Here is a 24,894-nt window from a genome sequence, read left to right as displayed (position 1 = left end):
CTCCTGTCAAGAGTAGGGCGCCAACCAGAAGCCAGGCTCCGAGTAGGCGCAACGAGCCAGTACAACATTCAAGATCTTCAATCAAGCGCCAAGAGTTAGCTGAAGAGGAAGATCCTGTTAGGAGTAGAGCACTTGTGAGACGGAAAGCGCCCTACCGGAACCAAATACTCCTACTAAAACATCAGACGCATGCTAAGGATCAGGAGTATTCGGAACGACGTGCTCCTACCAGACACCAGGAGTCGTCGGGCCTAGATACTCCTCCCAGGCGCCAGGAGTATTCTGAACTATACTCCTCCCAGGCGCCAGGAGTGAAAATACTCCTCCCAGGCGCCAGGAGTACCTTCGAGCTATAACTTACTCCTCCCAGGCGCCAGGAGTATTCGGAACTTAATACTCCTACCACACGCCAGGAGTATTCTGAACAAAATCGACCTCCACGCCAGGAGTATTCGAGGTCTCTGCCAAGCGCCATAGTATTCCGCTTACTCCTCCCAGCCGAGGAGTATTCGAGGCGTACTCTGCGCCTGCCAGCGCCATTGGAGTATTCTCCTAGACGCGAGGTTAGTCTCCCAGCGCCTATAAAAGCCAGGAGTATTCGAGCGCTTATACTCCTCCAGGCGCCAGGAGTATTCGGAACTTAATACTCCACCACGCGCCAGGAGTATCGGAACAAAAGCGCCTACTAAAAGCCAGGAGTATTCGCGCTCTGCGCCTCCAGGCGCCAGGAGATTCCAGCACGTTACTCCTGCGTACACCAGGCATCCTCGTATGAGAGCCTGACACTCGTAAGAGAGTAAGAGAAGAGTCAGTAGAAAGAAGAGAGCCTTCTCCTTCCGAGCTATCAACCCAGAAGATGCCTCGGAGGACGAAATGAAGGAAGGATCTTTCTAATTATAAAGTTCTTTCGTCCCTTTCTGTTGGAGGAATATGGAGACTCTTTGACGCCAGCTGCTCCCCCTTCTCCACGCTCGCAGTTTTCGAGCACGAAAACACTCAAGTCTTCCTCTTTCCTTAAAATGAAGCCTGCTATTTCTATGAGGAGAGCTCTACAATCTCTGACTCCTGGTTCAAGAAGAAAGAAGGAGTTAGGAAGGACGGTCTTTTGTATGCCTCCCGCTAAACTTACAGGGAGGAGAGGAATTTGGTACGAAACGGGAGAGGATATGGGATTATCTCTGTCCGTTTCAGCTGAATCAGACTTCTCGAGTTTGGTGGATTCGTCGAGAAGGCACGCCTTGAATGCAGCGAAGGTTACATGGGGGCTTTCGGAAACGGACACCTCATCAAGGACTTTTCACACTTTAGAAGTTTTTAACTTCTTAGATTGGTCCCTTGGGGTTCTGGCCAAGAAATCTTCAGGAAAAGGAACAACTCGACCCAGAAAGAAACCCTAAATTGCATCCTCGCTTGCATTGATAAGGCTGTTCAGGATTGGATCGGCTGAGGTATGCTCCCTATATGGTGCAGGAGTTTTAAAGAAAAGGGCGGGTGCACAGTGCTTTCCTCACGAAGGCCGTCTCTCATTCGCAGAGAGCCGCCTTATTGTTTGCGCCTCTCTCTGAACACCTTTTTCCCTCACAGTTGGTGAAGGACATCGCGCATTCTCTGACGGAAAAGGCCACCCAGGATCTCCTTAGACAATCCTCAAGAAAGAATAGGCCTGTGGCTAGTGAGGAAAAGAAAGTGGCTCGCCCAGCTCAGAAACAGCCTTTCGAGGAGGTCTTCCAACTAGACCGATCGCCAGAAGGAAGTCAACCGATAAGAGGGGCAGGTCTTCCTTCCGTCCCTTTAAGAAGGGGAAGTGAGAATTCTGTCCTCCAGACACCCGTAGGAGCCAGGCTACATTATTTTGCGAAAGCCTGGGAAGACATAGGAGCCAACACTTGGACGATGTCGATTATCAAGAAGGGGTATCGCATCCCATTCAAGGACATTCCTCCCTTGACAACATCTCCGAGGGAATTGTCCGCCAGATACAGGGACCCTATTCTGAGGGATACTCTTCGTCAAATGGTGGAACAAATGTGGGACAAAAGAGCAATAGAACTTGTGCTGGATTGCAACTCCCGGGGTTTTACAATCGCTGTTTCTTGTAACAAAAGCCTCGGGGGGATGGAGACCAGTACTGGACGTAAGTGCGCTGAACAAATTCGTCGAACAAACAGAAGTTTCAGCATGGAAACGTCTGCCTCAGTCCTTGCAGCACTACGACAAGGGGATTGGATGGTGTCCCTAGACCTTCAGGACGCATACTTCCACATCCCGATCCACCATTCGTCGAGGAAGTACCTTCGATTTATGTTCGAAGGAAGAAATTATCAGTTCAGGGTCCCTGTGTTTCGGCCTGTCCACGGCTCCTCAAGTCTTCACAGACGTGATGAAAAATGTAGCAAGGCACTTACATTTGAAAGGGATAAATGTCTCCTGTACCTGGACGACTGGCTCATCAGAGCCAGGTCTCAAAGCAGGTTTGGTTTTGGAGGACCTGTTAATAACACTGGAATTGACAAAGTCTTTGGGATTGATCGTGAACCTCGAGAAGTCTCAGATGATCCCCAGCCAAGAACGTGGTTTATCTGGGGATTCAGATGGATTCTCGGGGTTTTCGAGTTTTCCATCTCAAGAGAGATTAAAGAAAGGCTGTGCCACAGTATCGAACTTTCTAGGGAAAGAGCGCACTTCAGCGAGGGAATGGCTGAGCCTTCTGGGAACCCTTTCTCGCTTGAACAGTTCTTTCTCCTAGGAAGATTACATCTTCGACCGCTTCAGTTCTTCCTAAGAAGAAGTTGGAGTTGGAAGACAGGTCAGCTATCGGACACGTTTCCAATATCGGAAGAAAAAATAAAACATCATTTGAAGTGGTGGTTGGTTCCATTAAGGGAAAACAAAAAAAAGGAGTGTCCCTGCAAGTACGGAACCCAAGCCTGACATTGTTTTCAGACGCCTCGGAGGCGGGCTGGGGTGCAACATTGGGATCCAGAGAAGTGCAGGCACCTGGTCGGCAGAACAGGTGTCATGGCACATAAATTGCAAAGAGCTCTTAGCAATTCACCTGGCGCTAAAGAGCTTCGAACACTTAGTCAGAGGCAAAGTCGTGCAGATAATTCAGACAATACGACAGCTCTGGCTTATGTCAAGAAGCAAGGAGGGACGCACTCGTTTTGCTCTGTACGAGCTGGCAAGGGATCTACTGAGGTTTGGGCGAACCAGAGGAAGGTAATTCTTCTAACAAGGTTGTTCAAGGGGAGAGAATGTGAGAGCGGACGATTGAGCAGGAGATTCCAGGTCCTTCCACAGAATGGACACTCCACTCAGAAGTCTGTCAGAGCCTTTGGCTCCTTTGGGGGAAGCCTCAAATAGATCTTTTCGCCACATTCCTCTCCAAAAGGATAGATACATTTTGTGCCCTGGTGGAGGATCCCCGGGCTTATGCAACAGACGCCTTTCTCCTGGACTGGTCAGGAATAGACGTTTACGCTTTTCCCCCGTTCAAGATACTGGGGGAAGTAGTCAGAAAATTCGTGGCATCCGAAGGAACCAAGATGACTCTGATCGCTCCCTATTGGCCAGCTCAAATTTGGTTCACAGAGGTGATGGAATGGACAGTGGACTTCCCCAGATCTCTTCAAACAGAATAGATCTGCTCAAACAACCCCCACTTCGAGAGGTACCATCAAAATCTACCCGCTCTTGCTCTGACTGCCTTTCGACTATCGAAAGACTTGTCAGAGCGAGAGGGTTTTCTCGCCAGGCAGCAAAACGCAATTGCTAGAGCCCGCAGATCATCTACTAGGCGAGTGTACCAATCGAAGTGGGAAGTTTTTAGAAACTGGTGTAGGTCGAAGAAGCTGTCCTCTTCCAGTACCTCTGTGACCGAAATTGCAGATTTCCTTCTGTTTCTTAGACAAAAGTCGCATCTCTCGGTACCAACTATTAAGGGGTACAGGAGTATGCTTTCAGCAGTCTTTAGAAACAGAGGATTAGATCTAACGAATGATAAGGATTTGCACGACCTCATTCGTTCATTCGAAACATCTAAATCACTTGAACCTAAGGTTCCAAGCTGGAACTTAGATGTGGTTCTTAAAATTTCTTTCATCAGATGAATTCGAACCACTTCACACTGCTTCGTTTCGTAATATCACTAGAAAGTGTTTGTTTCTGATGTCTCTTGCAACGGCAAAAAAGAATCAGTGAGTTGCACGCCCTTGAATCAAGAGTTGGCTTCAAAGGAGACTCCGCAATTTGTTCATTTCAGTCCCTTTTTCTGGCCAAAAATGAAACCCTTCGAATCCCTGGCCAGGAGCTTCGAAGTGAAAGGACTTTCTAGTTTGGTGGGCAGAGAGGCAGAAAGATCCCTTTGCCCAGTTAGAGCCCTAAAATTTTATCTGGACAGGAAGAAGCAGTTGGGGGGTTCGCAGGAAAGGTCTTTGGTGCTCAGTGAAAGACCCCAAGAGAGCAATGTCCAAGAACGCATTAGCCTTCTTTGTTAGAAGTGTTATCACAGAAGCTCATAAGAAGTGTCCAGATGATTCTTTTAATCTTTTAAGAGTGGGAGCCCACGAAGTTAGAGCAATCGCAACCTCGGTGGCGTTCCAAAGAAATATGTCACTAAAGAACATTTTGGACACAACTTATTGGAGATGCAACTCTGTGTTTGCATCCCATTATTTAAAAGACGTGCGAGTTACGTATGATAAAAGGGATTTTGACGTAAGGAAAAATCTATTTCTGGGCGATTGGCTCGTGTCGCCACGAAATATCCTTTAATCTATTATGTCTAGGGTAAATGTACTAAACACATACCAGAGAATAAATAAAATAAAGAAAAAGGTCAGTATAACTGACTCGCTCACCCTCCAGGAGGGTGTCGGTATGAACACTAGGCGATGAGACCACTACCAGAGCCAAATGCCAATAGAAATCTCCCGCTACAAAATCCCTCCAAGAGGGGAGCCGACCCACAGAGTGAGCAGCTCGTACTACTACTACTCCATCCCATGCTGCCGACTGCTGCGCCTCTGGTGGCCATCCTGAAGTTAGCAGACAATCTTTGGTCGAAGGGATGGGTAGGGTGGGATTTCGCTGGCGACACGAGCCAACGACCATGCCCGAAATAGATTTTTCCTTACGTCAAAATCCCTTTTCTGGTTTTCTCAGCTCGTGTCGCTGCGCGAAATCGTACCAGAGAAATAGCACAAGATTGTAAACAAAAAAGTAATAAACTGAGAATAAAATAAAGTAAAGTAAATCAGAATAGGTCTCAAATAAAAGATAAAATATATAAGAATAGACTATAATGCTAAAAGATACATATACACAGGGTATAAAAATAGAAATATGCTTAAATTACCCTCAAATTCTAATCATGTTTGTAAACAAAAGGTAATTACATATGTACAGGTAAAATTATTTACATGTATCAATGTTATCTGTGTAACAGCATGTATCAAAAGTATAATAGCAATTAATAAAAACAATCAACAATAATAATATAAAGGGAATGTATATGACTTAATATACAAAACCCGTAATCATTATAATATGATGTATCCCCTAGCATAAAAAATAAGGGGAAACATCCATGAGATCAATGTGTATAATCATTGTGAGTGTCCCTAACCAGACAATAAGGGGCACCCACTACACTATCACAAAAGCAGCTAGAGTCATGGGGAAGCTATGTTACCCGCTGCTACTGCTGGGAATTTCAGAGCTTCCAAGGACTTAAGGTAGTGACGTTTGAACACTGTCGGCGATTTCCATCCAGTATACTTTTTCAACTCATCGAAGTTCATATGTTGGAAATATTAATTGAGGTGGCTACTGCCCTGACATCATGTGCTTTCGGAAAGAGTCAGGATTGGCTTGCTTAATAAAAGTACAGGATTTGTTGCCTGATACCTTTAATGGATAAAGTTCCACCTTTTTCCCTCCTAAAGAGGGGACCCGACGAAGATGAGGAGGTCCTAGACAGAAAGGCTCGTAAGGTTGTAACTGGGCAAAGAGATACATCTTGTGGAAGGGTAGTACCTTCCAAGGTTCCCACTCATCAAAGGATCTTCATTCTTTGCTAAAAATAAAAGCTACGTTCCGGAGAAAGTAGGACTTCTCCTGTGGGAAGGAACTGAATATGATCCGGGTCTCTGGATAGAGCCGACAGTTCTGAAATTCTTGCTCCTGACGCTAAGCTTAATAAGAATAGGGTTTTTCTTAGAGCATTATAAACGAGCATGTGTCATTATCGGTTTCGGAAGCCAGTTTTAGAACATCGTTTAAGAACCATGAAACTGACGTAGGCCTTACAGAAGGCCTAAGCCTAGCACATGCCTTAGGAATAGACGAGAAGTAGGAATCCGTCAAGTCTATGTTTAAATCCAAATTGAAATATCTTTTTCAAAGCTGACTTGTTGTCGTAATCGTGCTAGCTGCTAAACCTTTTTCAAATAAGGATCTGAAAAAGGATATAGCTGAATTAAACTGTCATGATTTCTAATATCCGAATCTCTCAGGAAGGTTGCTAACTTTTTGACAGCCAGCATCATACTGCCTCAAAGTCGAATCCCTTTTATCGGATTCCAAAGAATAGAATATTCTGAGGGTCAATATTCGCATCTCTTTTTGCCGCAAACTTCATGAAATCCATAAAAGTTAGGGTTTTGAGAATCCCTGAGGAAGCGAACACAGTCTTCATTTGTACTGACTGGAGAGCTTGGGACTGGGGGGATCTGAAGAGGACGAAGGCCCAGCTCCAAAATAGAGGATACCAGTTGCTCTTCGGCCAGTCTGGGGCTATTAGAGCCACTTGACCTTGAAAGTCCTGAGTTTGTTCAATACTTTCATGAGGAGATTCACTGGAGGGAAGACGTAAATCTTCTCCCAGTTGTTCCAGTCTAGAGCCAGGGCGTCCGTGGCATAGGCCAGAGGGTCCAGGTTGGGGCTACATAACACGGTAGTTTGTGGTTCGCTTGTGATGCGAAGAGGTCCACCTGTAGCCCTGGGACTCTTTGAAGGATCCATTGGAACGAACTGTTGTCCAGTGACCATTCCGACTCTAGGGTACTGATCGGGATAGGGCGTCTGCTATGACGTTTCTTACTCCAGCTATGTGAGTGGAGGAAAGATGCCAACTGAACTTGTCTGCCAGGGAGAAGATGGCTATCATGACGTGATTTTAGATGACGTGACTTGGAGCCTCCTCTGTTTATACAATGTACTACCACTGCGCTGTCCAGGACTAGCTTTATGTGGGAGTACTTGGGTGGGCGTAACCTTTTTAGAGTCAAGAACACTGCCATTGCCTCCAGTACGTTTATATGGAACTGACGGAACTGAGGTGACCAAGTCCCTTGAACCTTTTTGACCTGGGAATACCCTCCCCAGCCGCTTAAGGACGCGTCTGTGTGGATGGTGACCCTGGTGGAGGGAACTGAAGGGGAACTGACATTGATAAATTCTTGACTCTCGCCCATGGCCGAAGTCGATTCTTTAGAATCAGAGGCACTGAGGATAGTTTGTCCCTGGACCTGACGTTTTGCTCGCGAGCGCCAGATTCTGGTTAGGTCTTTTAGTTTGGCTTTCATTAAGACGTTTGTCACTGATGCAAACTGGAGAGAACCCAGGATTCTTTCCTGGGCTCTCCTTGACGCTAGTTTGTGACTTAGAAATTGCTTGACTGACTTTGCTATTTCTTTCCTTTTGGTTGATGGAATCGACAGAGTGTGGGATGATAGATTCCATTGAATGCCCAGCACTGAAAGTTTGACTCTGGAGTGAGTCTTGATTGGTCCTGTTTATTTTGAAGCCTAGATATTCCAGGAACTGAATCACTTTCAGAGTAGCTCTGTTGCATTCCTCGACTGATGGGGCCCAGATCAACAATCGTCGAGATACGCTACTACCATGATCCTTGCGATCTGAGTTGTTGCACTACCACTTCCGCTAGCTTCGTGAACACTCTGGGTGGCCACGTTGAGTCCGAATGGAACTACCTTGAAGGAGAATGTCTGGTCTCCTATCTTGAAACCCAGATACGGACGGAAGTGTCTTGCAATAGGGATATGATAGTAAGCGTCTGTAAGATCGATAGAGGTGGTGACGGCCCCACGGGGAAGTAGGGTCCGTCGCACCTGTGAGATCGAGAGCATCTTGAACTTGTCGCAGCGGTGGCTAAGTTTAAGCGGGACAAGTCTAAGATTACCCTTCTTTTTTGTGAGCCTTTCTTTGGCACGCTGAACAAGCGACCTTGAAATTTTAATCTCTTGACTCTCGCTATAGCTCCTTTTTGAAGGAGATCGTCTGCGTACTCTGTCAATTCCTTGGAAGGAAGTTGACGGAAAGGTCTGGATGGAGGTGGGTTCGTCAACCAGCTCCAACCCAGACCTTTTGACACTATGCTCTGAGCCCATTGGCTGAAGTTCCACCGGTGGCGAAAGTGAAACAGCCTCCCCCCTACCTGAAGTTCTTCATTGGTTCTGGTAACCGCCTCGGCCTCCTCTGAAGTGCTTTCCCTTGTTAAAGGGGCCTCCCGATCCTCTCCCACGAAAGGAACGCTTACCTCTACCTCCCTTACCCGAGCGGTCATACTTCTGAGAAGCTTGACTCTCGAAGGCTTGATTGTAAGCTGGAGAGATTGGCGTAAGAGGTGGAGGGCTGAGGCTGAGGGGATATCACATAAGTTGGCTGTGATTGACCTTTAGAAGTGGAGGGTTGGGCTGTCTGCACTACCGGTACTGTTGGAACTTGTTGAGGAAAGCGTAGTTGCTTCTTCTGGTAAGGTTGGAAACGCCTGGGTTTCTTTTGTCCCTTACCTTTAGGAGTCAGGTCTTGCCTCCTCTTAGCCGAAAGGCCCCAACGATCCTTAAGGCTCTGGTTTAACCTGGTAGCCTCTGACTGGACCTCCTTAACCATAGCTTCTGGGAAGAGATCTGCTCCCAGATGCTAGACGAGTGTAACCTATTCGGTTCATGCCGAATGGTTGCCTCTTGTAGGACATGCTTCCTACAATTCGTCGAGCAGTGGCAAACTCAAACATATCTGACTGTACCGTTTGAGTCAGGGCTTTGGTCATGAGCTTAAAAATCGGTTCTGATCCATAAGCCATGGTAGCTACCTCAGACATAGCCATAGAATAGATGGATCTGGCTAGACGCGATTTGCATCAAACTCAGCCTGAATAAGGCTATCTGGGAGCCTGGGTAGCTTTTCACCAAACTGCTCCATAGCACAGTCCGGTTTGAGTTTGCCAGCTGAGAATGTATTCGGCAAGTCTTCCCACAATTCTCCAACTGAGGGGAGCAACGGAGAAGTGGGATCCGCCTTCCTTCAACTGCGGTATAGGTTCCCCCTTCTGGGCGCTGGGATGGTCGACCTCGCGTATCTTGGTTAGGAACGGGAGCGGGGTACTCTCATCCATTGTAAAAATGGTAAAGGGACTCTTAAATGGTTGTATCTTGGTGTTAGAACAATCCATGTCCTCTAAACACCTGAGCCATTCTCTCTGAGCCTGGTCTCGTGAGTAGAGGACTGTCTCCTTAGGTACCTTATCGTCCGCACCATAGCCGACGGCGTAAGCCTTGCGTAGCCTATGAACGGAGGCTGGAGGTCTTCCGGGAAGAACTCGAAGTCCTCTATTCTTCGAGTCCCCAAATTCCGGTAATAGAGATGAGACCGTCTTGGAAGGGGGCGTATGACGCTATTCTCCACGGATTGTTCATAGAGAACTGAGGTAGTGAGTCATACGGAGGAAGTTGGGATCCACTCGTGTTGGACAGTGGAGGAGAGGCTAGAGGACTTCTCTCAGCCCGGCTATAATGAGTCCTGGGAAGTAATCCTGTCCGACAGACGAGAGATCATTTGTTCCATGCTACTCTTTAAGGACCCAACCAGGTCCCCCCCCCCACCTGTGCAACAGGCCAGCATTGGAGTCCAAAGCCGGAGCTGCTGCGGAGGTGGAGGGAAGGCTCTGAATCGGAAACCAAAGAATCTCTCTCTGGAGGATTTACTCCTCGAGGACTTAGAGCCGGAGCTAGAAGCTTTAGACCTGGATGCTCCGGGATTCCCAGCCGGAGACTTACGGGAGGAGGATGAAGCCGAAGTCGTCTTCTTAGACGACGACGACGTCTTAGTCAAAGTCATCACCTTAGACTTGACTTAGGTCTAACCGAAGCACCAGGAGGAGAATATATTTCGTCACCCGTAAAGCCTTGGAAGGATGGAGAGGTTGCAGGAGTAGAAGAAACAGTTACGCCCAAGGGTGACCCTTGGGTGTCCACCGTACCTACCTCGACCAACAGGTCGTCCATACCTACCATAGGTTCAACATTAATATCTAGGGTCGCGACATCCGTAGAGATATCCTGGTCCTGATCAGTTAATGAGGTGGCCAGCTGTTGTTGGATGAAGGCGATAGTCGGATCCGCTTCTATCGGGTCGACGTATCCTGTCGCCTTCCTCCGGGGAAGATTAGTAATGCCAACCGCTTCTCTAGGATGTAGGGCTGTCCCTTGGCGGCGTTTTTCCCAAAACCGCCGACCCAGGCCCGCATGGGTAGCCAGTGCGGTATCTCTTACCGCCGGAGCCTGGAAGAGAGGGCGTAGTTTAGATTTAAGAATCACTTAAAACTAAAACTTAAAGTATAACTTAACTAATTGCCTTAATTAATATGATGAAAACTTAAGCGCTAAAAAAGAAGCGGAGCAGCTATTGGAGATGTAAAACTTACCCCTTCCAAAAGCTGGCTCACCAGATCGTAACATATGGTACACGTCTCATGGTACCAGACCTGGATGTCCCCGAGCGGAGTCGCGCATGGAGCATGGGACCGGCAAACTTCGTGTCCACAAGGGTCCTGAAGTGTGGCGGAACATCCCGGATGCTCACAGTTGGTGGCCTGTAAGTGGGGAGACACATGAGTATCTTAAAAAACATCACTTACAGTCTAAAGGACAGAAGAGCTCCGATGCATGCCGGAGCTCGGAAAAAATTTGTGCATAACCCCTCCCTGCATCGCCTGAATAGGCTATAATCCCGGAGAGGTCCGGTAAGATACGTAAGGGAGGGGAATGGTTTAAGGTTCTTAAGATAAACTTAAAGATAACTTAAACCTAACACACAAGCAAACCGGACTAAGTCCAGTGCGAAGCGGAGTGTAGTAACTCAGCAAAACGGTAAGGTTAGTAGAGACCCACTGTATGCTCCGGTCCACCCTACTGGGTGGACTAACAACTTTCCGCTGGATACCAGGACTCCGATCAGGAAGGAGCCCTACGTAAGATGGGAAAGAGCGAGAAGACATACAGGCTCAAGCTAGCCCGGAGCGACAAGGTAGCGCGGAGGGTGGGCAAGGCCAGTACCCCCCACTCCGTACCAACCGGCCGGACCGAGAAGCCGGAGAGGTCGAGACCAGTCTGGTCTGTCCCGACTCCCTAGCCCCTCCGCCTGAGGGGAGAGAGGGAGGCAGGCTCGGGTATGAGGAGCGAGCATGGGCAGACCGACCCGCCCCCGCCCGACACTCTATGGAAGAGCGGGAGGGGGGGGAAGAATGACTGGACAGGCGTTCTGGCTGGCCCGCCCTGATCACGAACGTGACCACGAGGCGGTAAGACCAAATACGACACTAAGCCTAGGACAACCACTGATCAGGGAGATGCTATCGGGAAGCATACTGAACTGAAAAGCGGAGGCAAATAAGCCCACTGGGCCGAACCAACTGATCAGAGAGATGCTATAGGAAGCAAACCGACTCATGAGCGGTAGTATAGGCTCAAAGAGCCAGGACCTAGGCTAAGCCAGACGCCTAACTAACCTAACAATAATAATATACAGTTATATAATAAATAAATGAAAGAAAGAAAACAATATAGCAGGAGAAAAAATCCAGGAGTGTACGACTAACCCGAAGGCAAGTCTACCACTCAAAGCTAGTCAGAGGCCGATACTAAGAAACCTGGACTAGGGTCTGGATAGAAGAAGCCTACGTTAAGGTAAAATACATGCATGCATGACAAACCTGAGTAGACCGTACCCTAAGTAAAGCGGATAATCATAAAGAGCGAAGATAAATAAGGGGATGTTCTAGGTATGGGAGACCAAGAACGAACCCATCACGAGGCAGAACCATGCTGCCATGCTTCCGACCCCGAGGTCGTATTTATACCTAAAAAACGGCAAATACTGTCTCAGGGCCGGAAAAAACCAACTAATCGTAAATACTGAGTACTTAACTTAGCTGCTGCGATAGCTGAACGCTCCATAATAGAAAATCCAATGAAAGGGCACAAAAAACACAGAGAGAAAAATATCACAACAACCGCTCGTGTGTGCTAACTTGAAAGGATGACCACCAGAGGCGCAGCAGTCGGCAGCATGGGATGGAGTAGTAGTAGTACGAGCTGCTCACTCTGTGGGTCGGCTCCCTCTTGGAGGGATTTTGTAGCGGGAGATTTCTATTGGCATTTGGCTCGTGGTAGTGGTCTCACTCGCCTAGTGTTCATACCGACACCCTCCTGGAGGGTGAGCGAGTCAGTTATACTGACCTTTTTCTTTATTTTATTTATTCTCTGGTATGTGTTAGTACATTTACCCTAGAAATAATAGATTAAAGGATATTTCGCGCAGCGCACGAGCTGAGCCCAGAAATGTTTTCGTTAGGTCCGTTTGTGTCAGCACAGACGGTTCTGGGTAAAGGAGAAAGCACCAATCCTTAAATTATGTACGTAACCTCTTGTCGGATGTGTTCTCGGGTTTTCGGTGTATGGGAGTGTCAGTAGTCGCACAGGCGGGCCTTCACTTCTCTTCATTTGAAAAATCGAGTGACATCTGACTATTAGAGGGGTACAAAAATTTTGTTATTTTTGTATGTATGAGTTTCGAGTTTGTGGTTGTTTGCGAAGAGTTTGGGGATAACTCTAAGCAATCTTAGAACTAACACGGGTTAGGATCGGGTGATCGGGATTGGTTGTGTGCTCCTTAAATTAGTGCGTGTTGTCATATAAGCGGATGTGCTCCCATTGACAAACGCCAGTTAGGATTCTGTCGAGTAAGTGGAAGAGACCCCATCGACAGATCCACAAGAACTCTTGGCCACAGATCACTATCTCGCTAAGGCTCTTGAGATGAAGCAGACTCCTGGGCAGTAGCCACGAAGTCTTCCATCTAAAAAGGTAGGAACTAAGTTTATTAATACCTACAACATATGTTGTTTACCTGTCTAGTCAGTTGGTTAGCTGTCTCTGCCTCCACCAAGGGTGTCAATCAGCTATGTATTATATCTGACAGTAAGTTGAATGTATGAAAATGACATTGTTATGATACAATAAAGTTTCATACATACTTACCTGGCAGATATATACAATTGAAGACCCACCCAGCCTCCCCGCAGGAGACAGGTGGAAGAGAGAATATGATTAGAAAAACGGAATAGTTCCTAGTCCTGCCACCCAGAGCAGGGCGGTAGATCACCTGACCACACCTGTAGCGAGTGCCGCGAAATTTGAAATTCTGTCGGGAACGACGGAGTCTATAGCTATGTATATATCTGCCATGTAAGGATGTATGAAACTTTATTGTATCATAACATGTCATCTTTAGCAGGCATTAGTTGTGATACGGGAGAGGAAGCTGGTTGGAGAGTTTCTTCCTCTTCCCAGGATAATTTTGCAAGCTTTTTAGCCCATCTGAAAGGGTTTTTTCAGATGATAGATTTTGTTAGTTTCTAGTCGGGACTACGCTGCCGAATTGAACATCGTCGTTCTACCTGCCGTAAGCCCAGTCTCTTAACAGGATTCTTGCCCCTTCCTCGTTTGAGACGGGAATCGGAAAAAATTAAATGCTTGACTCCCTGGATTACGTTTTGTCAATTCAGTGACTTTCCCCCATTGACAATATACTTTTGTTTTGTCAAGTAAGTGGGTATCCCCTCATTGACAAAATATCTCTTTGTCCCGTAAATGGGTTAGTTCTCATTGACAAACATCTCATTAACTTGATATTGCGTAAGCGAATAAGCTCTTATTGACAAGATTCGGAAGAGCTCTCATTCGTCATTCGCAGACTCGTACAAGAAATAGACTTGTAGACTACGTCAATGAACGCTTATGTCCAGTAACATAAGAAGCTTGAGCTGACTGCTTCGATTCTCTTAAGTTTTGTTCATGAAACTTGCCTGTCAGATATGTATGTAGCTGTATTTCCGAATTCAGCTATATATATGTCTGCCAGGTAAGTATGAACAAACTTTATTGTGATATAATTTCATATTTTGCCTTGCGTTATTTTACTTCTTGGTTGGTTCAAGTCATATACGCTTGCTGTAGTTACCTCTTCGGATTGGCAACCGAGAGGTCTATTGTCTATTTAAGGACATTTAATCGTTACTCCCTGCAGCCTTCCCAGGAGTTTCCGATTTATCTTTTACCGTTGTATGGTAGTGTTTCGACGACACAAACGCATCTATATATTTAGCGTTTTCTGTTTTCGCTTAAATATACCAGCTTGAGAGTCTTTCTGCTCAAAAAATAACGGACCTATTTCTTCGTAGAATAGGGTAGCTGGCAACCCAGACATAAAGTTAAGAGACGACGTTCGTAAGCTGCTGGCTGCTGCTGTCACGCTGTGTCTGTCCTCCAGTCCAACCGAGCCAGTAAACAGATCGGGCGCTGTCATGCGCTGTAGGTTACGTCTCTCTCTCCTGCGGGATTGACTGACTAACCGTATCTCTGTGCTGCGGTTACGTCTCTCCTGCGGGATTGACTGACTAACTGTATCTCTGCCCTACAATCACGGACTTTAGCCTAAGATTGAGGGGATTTTTTCTTACGTGAATTAATAAACGTTGCATTCGTTTTGCCTTACTATGTTCAACAGATTATCTCTTAATCCTTTTGGTGCTCGTTACCGCACGTATAGAACTACGAGTCTACCGCAACATTGCACTTTATATGCTCTCCACTTAGCTTAGGAAAGCGCAGCCTTATTAGGGAAGTAAGCATACTCGGGGAGGGAATGGATGAGCTTGCTGGGGACCATTTCCTTCCTGAAGAAGTTTGTTTCCCCGAATAGACTGCAATTCAGACCACATTTGTTCCTACCGGGAAACTGAAATATTATTCAAGATCTAGGAATGATTCTGACATCTCTCAGTGCGTTTATCACCTGAGGTGATAGAAAGAAGGTGCCGGACATCTGGATAGGGTTTCAGATGTCCTGGATCTTAATCTGAAAGAAGTAAAAGCGATTCGGTAGTCCCTCCAGTCCTCGTAACGAGTTTTGGGAACCAGTGGTCCAGATCAACTCTGATATTCCACAGCTCTCTCATATCTTAAGAAGTATCTTCTCTCGGTCCCCTGTTCGAGTTTACGAGAAAGCCTATTATAACAACAGGCGTAGAATGTAACGATCCTCTAAGAGGTTCGTTACAGGATTGCAAAAGTCCGTACGAATCGTCTAGATCGACGGCAGCAACTATTGACTTCCGAGTGGAATCTTTCTTTAGAAGTAAGTTGAGAGTTGTGGAGACTTTAGGGACGCCCTTTCATTCCTTCTCTTCGATATGTTGAGACGAAGAGGCTTCTTCTTTTCTGCTCCCTTATTCTCGATCCGGGATCGGTACATTAAACGCCATCCTATGATATTGAACGGGGATGGATATTTAGTCTCTTTTCTTTTCAATCGCTTAGGAAATGTAATAAGAGGATTTATGACGTCACAGGGAGCGACAATGACGCTGATCGCCCCATGTTGGCCTTCAGGATCCTGGATTCACAGAGGTCACATACTTCCTAGTTCACTTTCCAAGGACCTTTTCCGAGAGAGTCGGTCTACTCTAACTCAAAAAGGTACCTATAACTACCTATATACATCTCCGCTCTGAGTCTGACTACGTTCAGGCTATCGAGATGTTTGACAGGAATAAGATTACCTCGCTTCCATTTCCGTCTGAAGAATGGGATAAGCTGGCAGTCACAACTATTAAAGAAATACGCAAATATGTTGTTGACGGCCTTTGGGCTCAGAGATTTGCGTCTGTCAAACAACAAAGCCTTCACGATCTTTGAGTTCTGTGGAATCTCGAACCTCGCTCATCATCTACTTTTTGTCTCACCTGTTTTCTCGGAGTCAGACACTCGTGCGAGATCAGGCGACATAGTATAGCCCTGAGTTTCTTGTTGACGAAGTCGGTTGCGTTTATACACCCCGATGATCGTGTAACATGAGACCAGGTTGGACTGTCAGGCATTCTTCCTTCGGGACTGAATCGCCTTTTTGCTCCTCGCTCCTCCTTTCTCCTGGCACCAGAAGCTCGAGTCAGGAGTTGATTCGCTGACGACGTTGGGTTGCGTTGATACACCCCCAAGGTTTGCTTAGATTGAATCGCCCAGGCAGTCCAGACACTCATCCTTCAGCGAAGAATAGTGCCTTATGGTCTTCAGGGTACAGCCTTGCTGTCCTTGATTCGTCTGACTGTCAACTGGTCGGTCACCTGACTTTAGTACAGACGGACTGACTGTGCATGTCCAGATCGAAGCTTTCAATAGGAACTTAGACGTAGTCTGAAGTTCTTGATGTCAAAGCATTCGAACTCTCCTACCTGTTAACTTCTTGCATGTGATCAGGAAGGCCTTCTTCTAACCACCCTAGATACGACAAAGAGGGTTAGTGAGATTTTAAGCCATCGTCACAAGTTTTGGCTTTAGAGAACACAAGGCGGTTGTGCTCTCTAACCCTTCCGTTGTGGCCTAAGAATGGTAACCCGTTTTGTCCTTGGGCCAGGAGCTTGGAAGCAAGGATGGCACAAGTTAGTGGGCAGGAGCCAAGAGAGAGTCCTGTGCCCTGTCGGGTCTCTCAAGTTTTTATCTACATAAAACTCAAGAAAGTCGAAGTCAATCGGGCAATCTGCAGCGTTCCGAAAAAGACCAGACTTGCCCATATCGAAGAACAGCCTGGCTTTAGTGTTAAGGAGTTTCTTTCAAAAATGCTCCTTCATTGTGTTTGCACAAAGATTTGAAATCTTTTATCTGAATGCTCACGAGGTGAGGGACGCGGCCTCGGAAGCATTTCAACAGAGCATGGCACTCAGCAACATCCTGAGTACCATGTTTTAGCGAAGCAACTCTGTGTTCACTTCACACTCCCCTGCGAGATGTGAAGATGGCATATAAGATCTGCTGCTCGCTAGGGCCATACGTGTCTGCAGACACAATCTTGGTGGCAAGAAGTACCACTCATCCTATCCTGTAGAAAAGGTTGGTTAGGAAGCTCTTAATTTAGTTGTTGAGTCGCCGACAACGGCGACTTCTTAACTCTTAAGCCTTAGTTAACACACCTTAACTTTGGCTAGGTTGCGTCAGGTGGTGATATATATATTTATATATATATATTTATTTTACTTCTTAGCCCTCATGGTATGGTCAATATGGTCTAGTCACGTCGTGGGTCTCGCCCCCTGTTGACAGATCATCTGGAGTGCACCAGCTATATAGGTCTCTACCTCGCTGGCAACTCTAGTAGCACAAGCAGACTTACGTGGCAGTAATCACGAAGCCAGCTATGCTAACAGGTGGAACCAAGATGTAAATCATCTGCATGCATTTGTTTCCCAAAATCCTTCTATTCTGTCCCTTCCCACCTCCAAAGGTGGGATTCAGCTATATATATATCTGACAGGTAAGTTTCATGAACAAAATGATATTGTTATGATACAATAAAGTTTGTTCATACTTACCTGGCAGATATATATAATCAAGTACCCACCCACCTCCCCTCAGGGGACAGTGGAAATAAAAATTATGAATAGAAAATGGGAATGGTTCCTGATACCCGCCTCCCAGCGGCGGGAATGGGTACTAACCACCTGGCCGACCACTGCGTGTGTCGGAAGTTTTTAAAATTCTGTCGGACTTCAGAAAATACAGCTATATATATATCTGCCAGGTAAGTATGAACAAACTTTATTGTATCATAACAATATCATACTTCTTCCAAAAGACAATTAAGCCAAGAGGATTTGTTTAGCTTTCGGAAGGATAAACCTTTACCTGACAGGGACTCTAGTTGTCGCACAGGCGGCCGTAGCCCTTGTCAAGACATAGGTGGTTCCGGAGAAAGCGATAGGAGAGGACATCCTTCGTCTGACAGGAGAGAAAGGTGTCGCACAAGCGGCCATCGCTCTTGCCAGGAGAAGGATAAGGTCGTTTTGCAGGATCAACCTATCTCTCGTAGGGACGCAAGTTATCGCACAGGCGGTCGTCATTCTTGCGAGAGTGGGGTGGATGTTGCAAGAGGCCAGTCTCCTGTTGGAAATAAACAATCCTCTTCGGAATTGGATTGGAAGAGATTTCGGACTCTGAAGACCACTCGGCTCCGGGTTTTTGTCAGATTACAAGCGCTGGCAGCCCTCTTACTTCAAGAGTTTAGGGGACTCTTTAAGCCCGACTGCTCCTCCTTCTCCAAGGTCCTTATTTACAAGCACGAAGGTCCCGAAACAATCATCTTTTATTAAAATGAAGCCAACCATTTCCATGAACAAGGCTTTCCGATTCGTAGGAAATTGGTTGGAATCCAAGGAGAAGGCGGGGAAGACAGTCTTTACCTGCCCTCCTTCCAGACTATCAGGAAAGAAGGGAATTTGGTACGAGACGGGCAAACCACGGGGTCTAGCTCTCCCGTCCCACTGCCGAAGCAGATTTTTCGAATCTGGTAGATTCGTCTAGGAGACAAGCCTGTCATCAGCAAAGATCACATGGGGGACTTTCTGAGATGGACCATCTCCTCAAGGGATTGTTTAATGTCTTAGAGTTTTTAACTTCTTAGACTGGTCCCTTGGGGTGTGGCCAAAAAGACACAAGAGAATGAATCTCTTAGTCCAGAAGTCCTTCATAGTGTTCTTTCCTGTATGGACAAGGCGGTTCAGGATGGATCAGGAGAGGTGGCCTCTCTGTTTTGGAACTGGTATTCTGAAGAAGAGAGTCTTATTTAGCTCTTTCTGACGAAAGCAGTTACTCCTACTCAGAGGTTCATCTCTTCTGTATTCTCCTCTGTCGGACCAATTGTTTCCTTCAAATCTAGTAAAAGATATTTCTCATTCTTTGACAGAAAAGGCCACACAAGATCTCTTGGCCCAGGGAATCTGCAAAGAAATCGAGGACTTCGGGTCCTATTAAGAGAGAGAATCGGGCTCCTCAACAGCCCTTTCGAGGGAGCTCCTTGGCCAGACCCTCTTTTAAGAAGAGAGGAGTGCAGAAGAGAGGTAGGTCTTCCTTCAGACCTATCAAGAGAGCGAAATGAGACAACAGTCCTTCAAGCACCGGTAGGAGCCAGACTTTGGAAATTTTCCGAAGAATGGACTCGGAGACAGGCAGAAATTTGGTCCCTTTCCGTGGTAACAAAGGGATATATGATCCCCTTTCGAGACAGACCTCCCTTGACTACGAACCCGAGGGAACTGTCAGCCCAATACAGGGACCCTGCCAAGAAAGAAGCATTATTGCAACTGGTAGAACAGATGTTGCAAAAGGAGGCCATCGAAGTGGTTCGGGATCCGCATTCCCGAGGATTCTACAACCGTCTTTTTCTGGTTCCGAAATCCTCAGGAGGGTGGAGACTGGTCCTGGATGTGAGCGCATTGAACCGATTTGTGGAGAACACAAAGTTCTCTATGGAAACATCAAAATCGGTTCTTGCGGCTCTTCGTCCAGGAGATTGGATGGTCTCCTTAGATCTACAAGATGCATACTTTCATGTCCTCCTGCATCCCATCATCGAAGAAATATCTCCGATTCATGATGCAGGGGAAAAGTATAACCAATTCAGAGCCCTATGCTTCGCCTTTCTACGGCCCCTCAACGTGTTCACGAGGCTAATGATGAATGTTGCGAGATGGCTACATCTAGAGGGGATAAATATATCCCTTTATCTGGACGATTGGCTAATAAGAGCAAAATCGGAAATTCAGTGCTTGAAGGACTTGGGGAAGACTTTGAACTTGACAAAATCTCTGGACTGCTCGTGAACCTCGAGAAATCACAATTGATCCCAGACAGAACATAGTCTATCTGGGGATACAGATGGATTCTCGGGGTTTTCGGGCGTTTTCCATCTCAAGACAGAATTACTCGTGGCTTAGAAAAGATCTCGAACTTCTTAGGGAAGAACGGACCTCGGCGAGGGAATGGCTCAGTCTGCTGGGAGGGCACCTTTCCTCGTTAGAGCAGTTCATTTCCCTAGGAAGGTTAAATCTCAGACCTCTGCAATTTTATCTAAAGAGGATGTGGAGTCAAAAGACAGGAGACTTGTCAGACTTTTTTGTTTTTCCCATCCAACAGGGGATAAAATCCGACCTAAAGTGGTGGTTAACCCCATTAACAAGGAACGAAGGGTGTCCCTCTTGATTCGGAACCCTCACCGAGTGTTGTTTTTCCGATGCCTCGGACAGGTTGGGGAGCAACACTGGGTCCAAAGGAAGTAGCAGGTATTTGGACCAGACAACAAACTACTCTGCACATCAATGCGAAGGAACTCCTGGCAATTCATCTAGCCCTGGAATACTTCGAAGCGGAAGTCAGAGGGGTGGTAGTTCAAGTCAATTCCGACAACACTACAGCTCTGGCTTACATCCAGAATCAAGGGGGCACTCACTCTTTCTCTCTGAACGAAAATAGCGAGAGCTCTATTAACCTGGACAGAGGAACGGGGCATTATTCTCGTATCAAGGTTTGTCCAAGGAGTAAAAAGCTAAGGGCAAACAGGTTGAGCAGAAAGAACCAGGTTCTCCCGACAGAGTGGATGCTCCACTCAGGAGTCTGCAGACAAATATGGTCACTCTGGGGGAGACCCCAGATCGACCTGTTTGCCACGTTCCTCTCCAGGAAAATAGACAACTTCTGCTCGCTAGAAGAAGATCCCAGAGCCACAGCGATCGATGCCTTCCTCATGGATGGTCAGGCATAGACGCATACGCCTTTCCCCCATTCAAATTGCTGGGGGAAGTAGTAAGGAAATTTGTGGCATCGGAGGTTAATGAGAATGACCTCTAATTGTTCCCTTTTGGCCTTCCAGAATCTGGTTCACAGAGGTACTGGAATGGACGGTGGCTTCCCCAGATCTCTACCAGACAGGACAGATCTGCTCAGACAACCCCACTTCGAGAGGTTCCACAAAAACATCCAAAGTCTCTCCCTGACTGCCTTTCGACTATCGAAAGACTGGTCAGAGCGAGAGCTTTTCAAAGAAAGTGGCAACTTCAATTGCTAGAGCCCGCAGAGCCTCTACCCTGCGGGTCTACAATCGAAGTGGGAAGTTTTGCCGTAGATGGTGTAGGTCGAAGAAGCTGTCCTCTTCCAATACCTCTGTAACCGAAATCGCGGATTTTCTCCTCCTCTTCAAGAGAAGAATCCAAATTGGCTGTATCAACTATCAAGGGATATAGGAGCATGCTCTCAGCTGTTTTTAGAAACAGAGGGCTGATCTCGAGAATAATAAGGATCTTCATGATCTCATCAGGTCTTTCGAGACTACGAAATTGAGATCGTCGATTCCCCCGAGTTGGAACCTGGACGTTGTCCTAAAGTTCTTGATGTCGGACAGGTTCGAACCTATAGATAAAATCTCATCAGAGATCTTACTAGCAAATGCATATTCCTGTTGGCTCTCGCAAACTGCTAAGAGGATCAGTGAATTGCATGCTTTGGACTCTCGGGTGGGATTTAGAAAAGACTCGGCTGTCATTTCTTTCCAGGATCTTTTCCTAGCAAAGAATGAGAACCCTTCTAAACCTTGGCCTAGAAGTTTCGAAGTCAAGGGACTCTCTTCTCTGGTAGGAAGAGAGTTGGATCGGTCCTTTGCCCAGTCAGGACGTTAAAATTTTATTTAGAAAAGAAGACACAGCTTCAGGGATGTCGACAAGGTCTTTGGTGTTCGGTAAGAAACCCCCAAGAGACCTATGTCAAAGAACGCACTGGCATTCTTTGTCAGAAATTAATTACCGAAGCTCATAGGAATTGCCAAGAGAACTCTTTAAAGCTGCTGAGAGTGAAAGCTCACGAAGTCCGGGCTGTGGCAACTTCCCTTCTTTTACGAAGAATATGTCCATGAAAAACATTTTAGCAGCAACTTATTGGAGGTGCAATTCAGTATTTGCATCCCATATTTAAAGGATGTTAGAATAACATACGATAAATGTTCGCTCTTGGACCTTATGTATCAGCGGATACTATGCTGGGAAATGGAGCAGACGCTGATCCTTAAATTTGTTTTTAATATTTTTAATAATTAGTTTTAATATTGTTGTTGAGTTGTGGGTTGCTTGAAAGGATGTTCGGGGATGACTCCTTTCAATCTTAGTACTAACCCCAATGAGGATTCAGGGTGATCGGGGATTAGTGTCGTGCTCTATGATCATGCCAATAGTCAAGGTGTTTTGTCATGTAAGTGGATAGGACCCCATTGACAAAGATCCTAAGGTTCTGAAGCGTAAGTGGGTAAGACCCCTGTAACAGACCATCAAGAACTCTTAGCATGAGGTCACTACCTCGCTGAGGCTCTTGAAGCGTACGGGCTCCTAGGCAGTAGCATGAAGTCTTTCGCTAACACAGGTAGGAATCAAGGTTTTTAATTTTGTTACCTACAACATATGTTGTTTCCTGTCTATTTCAGTAGATTAGCTGTCTCTTACCCTCTGCCAAAGGTGCCAATCAGCTAAGTATATACGTATCTGACAGGTAAGTTGAATGCATAAAAATGTTATTGTCATGATACAATAAAGTTTTTTATGCATACTTACCTGGCAGATATATACGGTGTATGGCCACCCGACCTCCCCTCAGGAGCACGGTGGAAGAGCAAAATCTGTCTTAGAAAACAGTAATGATTCCTATTCCCGCCACCAGCGGCGGGGCGGTAGATCACCTGACCTACCTGTAGAGTGTGCCGCGAAATTCGAATTTCTATCGGGGACGACGGAGTCTATAGCTAAGTATATATCTGCCAGGTAAGTATGCATAAAACTTTATTGTATCATGACAATAACATTGTTAGTATACAATAAAGTTTTGTACATACTTACCCGGCAGATATATACGATTAATGGCCCGCCCAGCCTCCCCTCAGGAGACAGGTGGAAGAGAAAAATTCTGGTTAGAAAACGGGAATGGTTCCTATTCCCGCCACCCAGCGGCGGGAGTGGGCTGGTCACCTGACCTACCTGTCGCGTGTGCCGCGAGTTTTGAATTCTGTCGGGACGTCGGAGACTATAGCTAAGTATATATCTGCCGGGTAAGTATGTACAAAACTTTATTGTATACTAACAATATCATTTTTATGGCACTGTTGTCTTCGGACTGCCTTGAAAACTGGCAAAAACCTAGGGTGGACCAGTAGATAGTTCAAGTTCTTTGTAAAAAATACAAAATCTGATGGCTCCCAAGATCCTCTACTTATTAGAGGAAAGACCATCCTAGGATAAGTTATCTTCTTAACCAGTTCCCTTGTTTATATCCAAAACAGCTAGAGAAAGTTGTTTTTCTGATATACATAATTTAAAATTTGGCATATCCTTATGTGAACATTAAATATGGAAATTTAAGTTTAAGGGTGTATTAATCTTTATGTTAACAAGAAACCTTTGGATACTTAAGCAAATTTGGTGCAAAATGAAATTTTGTATTATTACTCCCATTTGTATCATGGAAATTTCCTTATTCAGTACTGTGAGTCTATTTTATTGTTAATTTTTGCATACAAGAGTCAATGGGATGGCAAACTAATGCCTGTATCTAGCCCAGCCCAGATTAGAAAAAAACGAATGAAAGAGGAACTTAATCTTACAGGAAGTTATCACTTGAAACAGTAAAATGCTATGGAATTAGGAGAAAGGTTAGTGTGAAAATTCAAGGATTAGATGGACACAGTCTTTAGATTAGATTGTGGTGTTTATGTAATCAAACGAAAGTCAGTCAGATCTTGTTCAGTATAATCCTCTTACGTAACTTTTTCACAGGAACTCCTCTCTCGGTTGAATTACCACAACGTTTACGTCAGACAAGATGGTATTAACGGATTGCGAGAGCTGGTCAACCGTTATGAGCCTTCACTATTACTCCCACACTTGTCAACTTTTATTGTTCGTGGTGCTCCTGCTATTTTGGATTGTGATCCTCTGATTAGGACCTCTGCAACTAAATTTTTGGAGGCCATTATTATTAAAGTAAGTTTTAAGTTTTGCATTTCTGATGGCTAGATATTTGATTTGTAAGCTAAGATATGGGTAATAAATACTTGAAAAATTAGAATAAAAGAATTAAGGTAAAGAGTACTATACTTGGTATGAGTAAACTATACAGTAATTTCATATGGGATCTGCAAACTTTCATGAAAAATTAATTAGGGAGAAGGAAAGAAAGGTTAGAAAGTATTTTCAGGTCAAATTTCTTACGTTTGAGTATAAACTGCTCTAAACTGTTTACCTAGTAAATTTTGTATTATCATTTTTTCTTACAGTAAAGAAAAGTACATTGTAGGTCTTGAACTTTGCATCTAGAAATGTAACTATTGTAATTAAAAATATTCTTGCATGTGTAATTTGGGAATTTTGTATTTGGCAGATGGGCCCAAGCATTGAGCCATACTTCAGAGTTTTAGCCACACATTTGTCATGTGCAATGGTACATCTGAATGTTGGTGTTCAAGGCGATTCTCTTCAGTTGATTAAAGTCCTCATTAAGCACACTCCGAAACTTATTGCACGTCATGCAAACACAGTGCTTACTAACTTTTTAAATTTAATTGCTAGAAAGGTAAGTTATGTGTAAATTTAATTGCTAGAAAGGTAAGTTATGTGCTGTGCTATGCTTTACTACTGTCAGTAATAAGTACTTTTGAGTTTGAGAAGAATATTGG

The 24,894-nt window shown here is 45.6% G+C and overlaps 1 protein-coding gene across 1 annotated transcript in view; it reads left to right on the top strand.

Annotated features, from left to right (window-relative positions):
* The window catches only part of LOC135214484 (testis-expressed protein 10-like), a 164,363-nt gene that overhangs the window by 70,103 nt on the left and 69,366 nt on the right, over window positions 1-24,894 (top strand). Inside the window, exons 3-4 of the mRNA XM_064248837.1 lie at window positions 23,996-24,202; window positions 24,600-24,791. Of these exons, the coding sequence (XP_064104907.1) occupies window positions 23,996-24,202; window positions 24,600-24,791 (399 nt within the window). The remainder of the gene's footprint in view (window positions 1-23,995; window positions 24,203-24,599; window positions 24,792-24,894) is intronic.

This window comes from Macrobrachium nipponense, chromosome 45, assembly GCF_015104395.2.
Source record: "Macrobrachium nipponense isolate FS-2020 chromosome 45, ASM1510439v2, whole genome shotgun sequence".
Classification (NCBI taxonomy): Eukaryota; Metazoa; Arthropoda; class Malacostraca; order Decapoda; family Palaemonidae; genus Macrobrachium; species Macrobrachium nipponense.
This window is presented reverse-complemented; position numbering and strand designations above follow the sequence as displayed.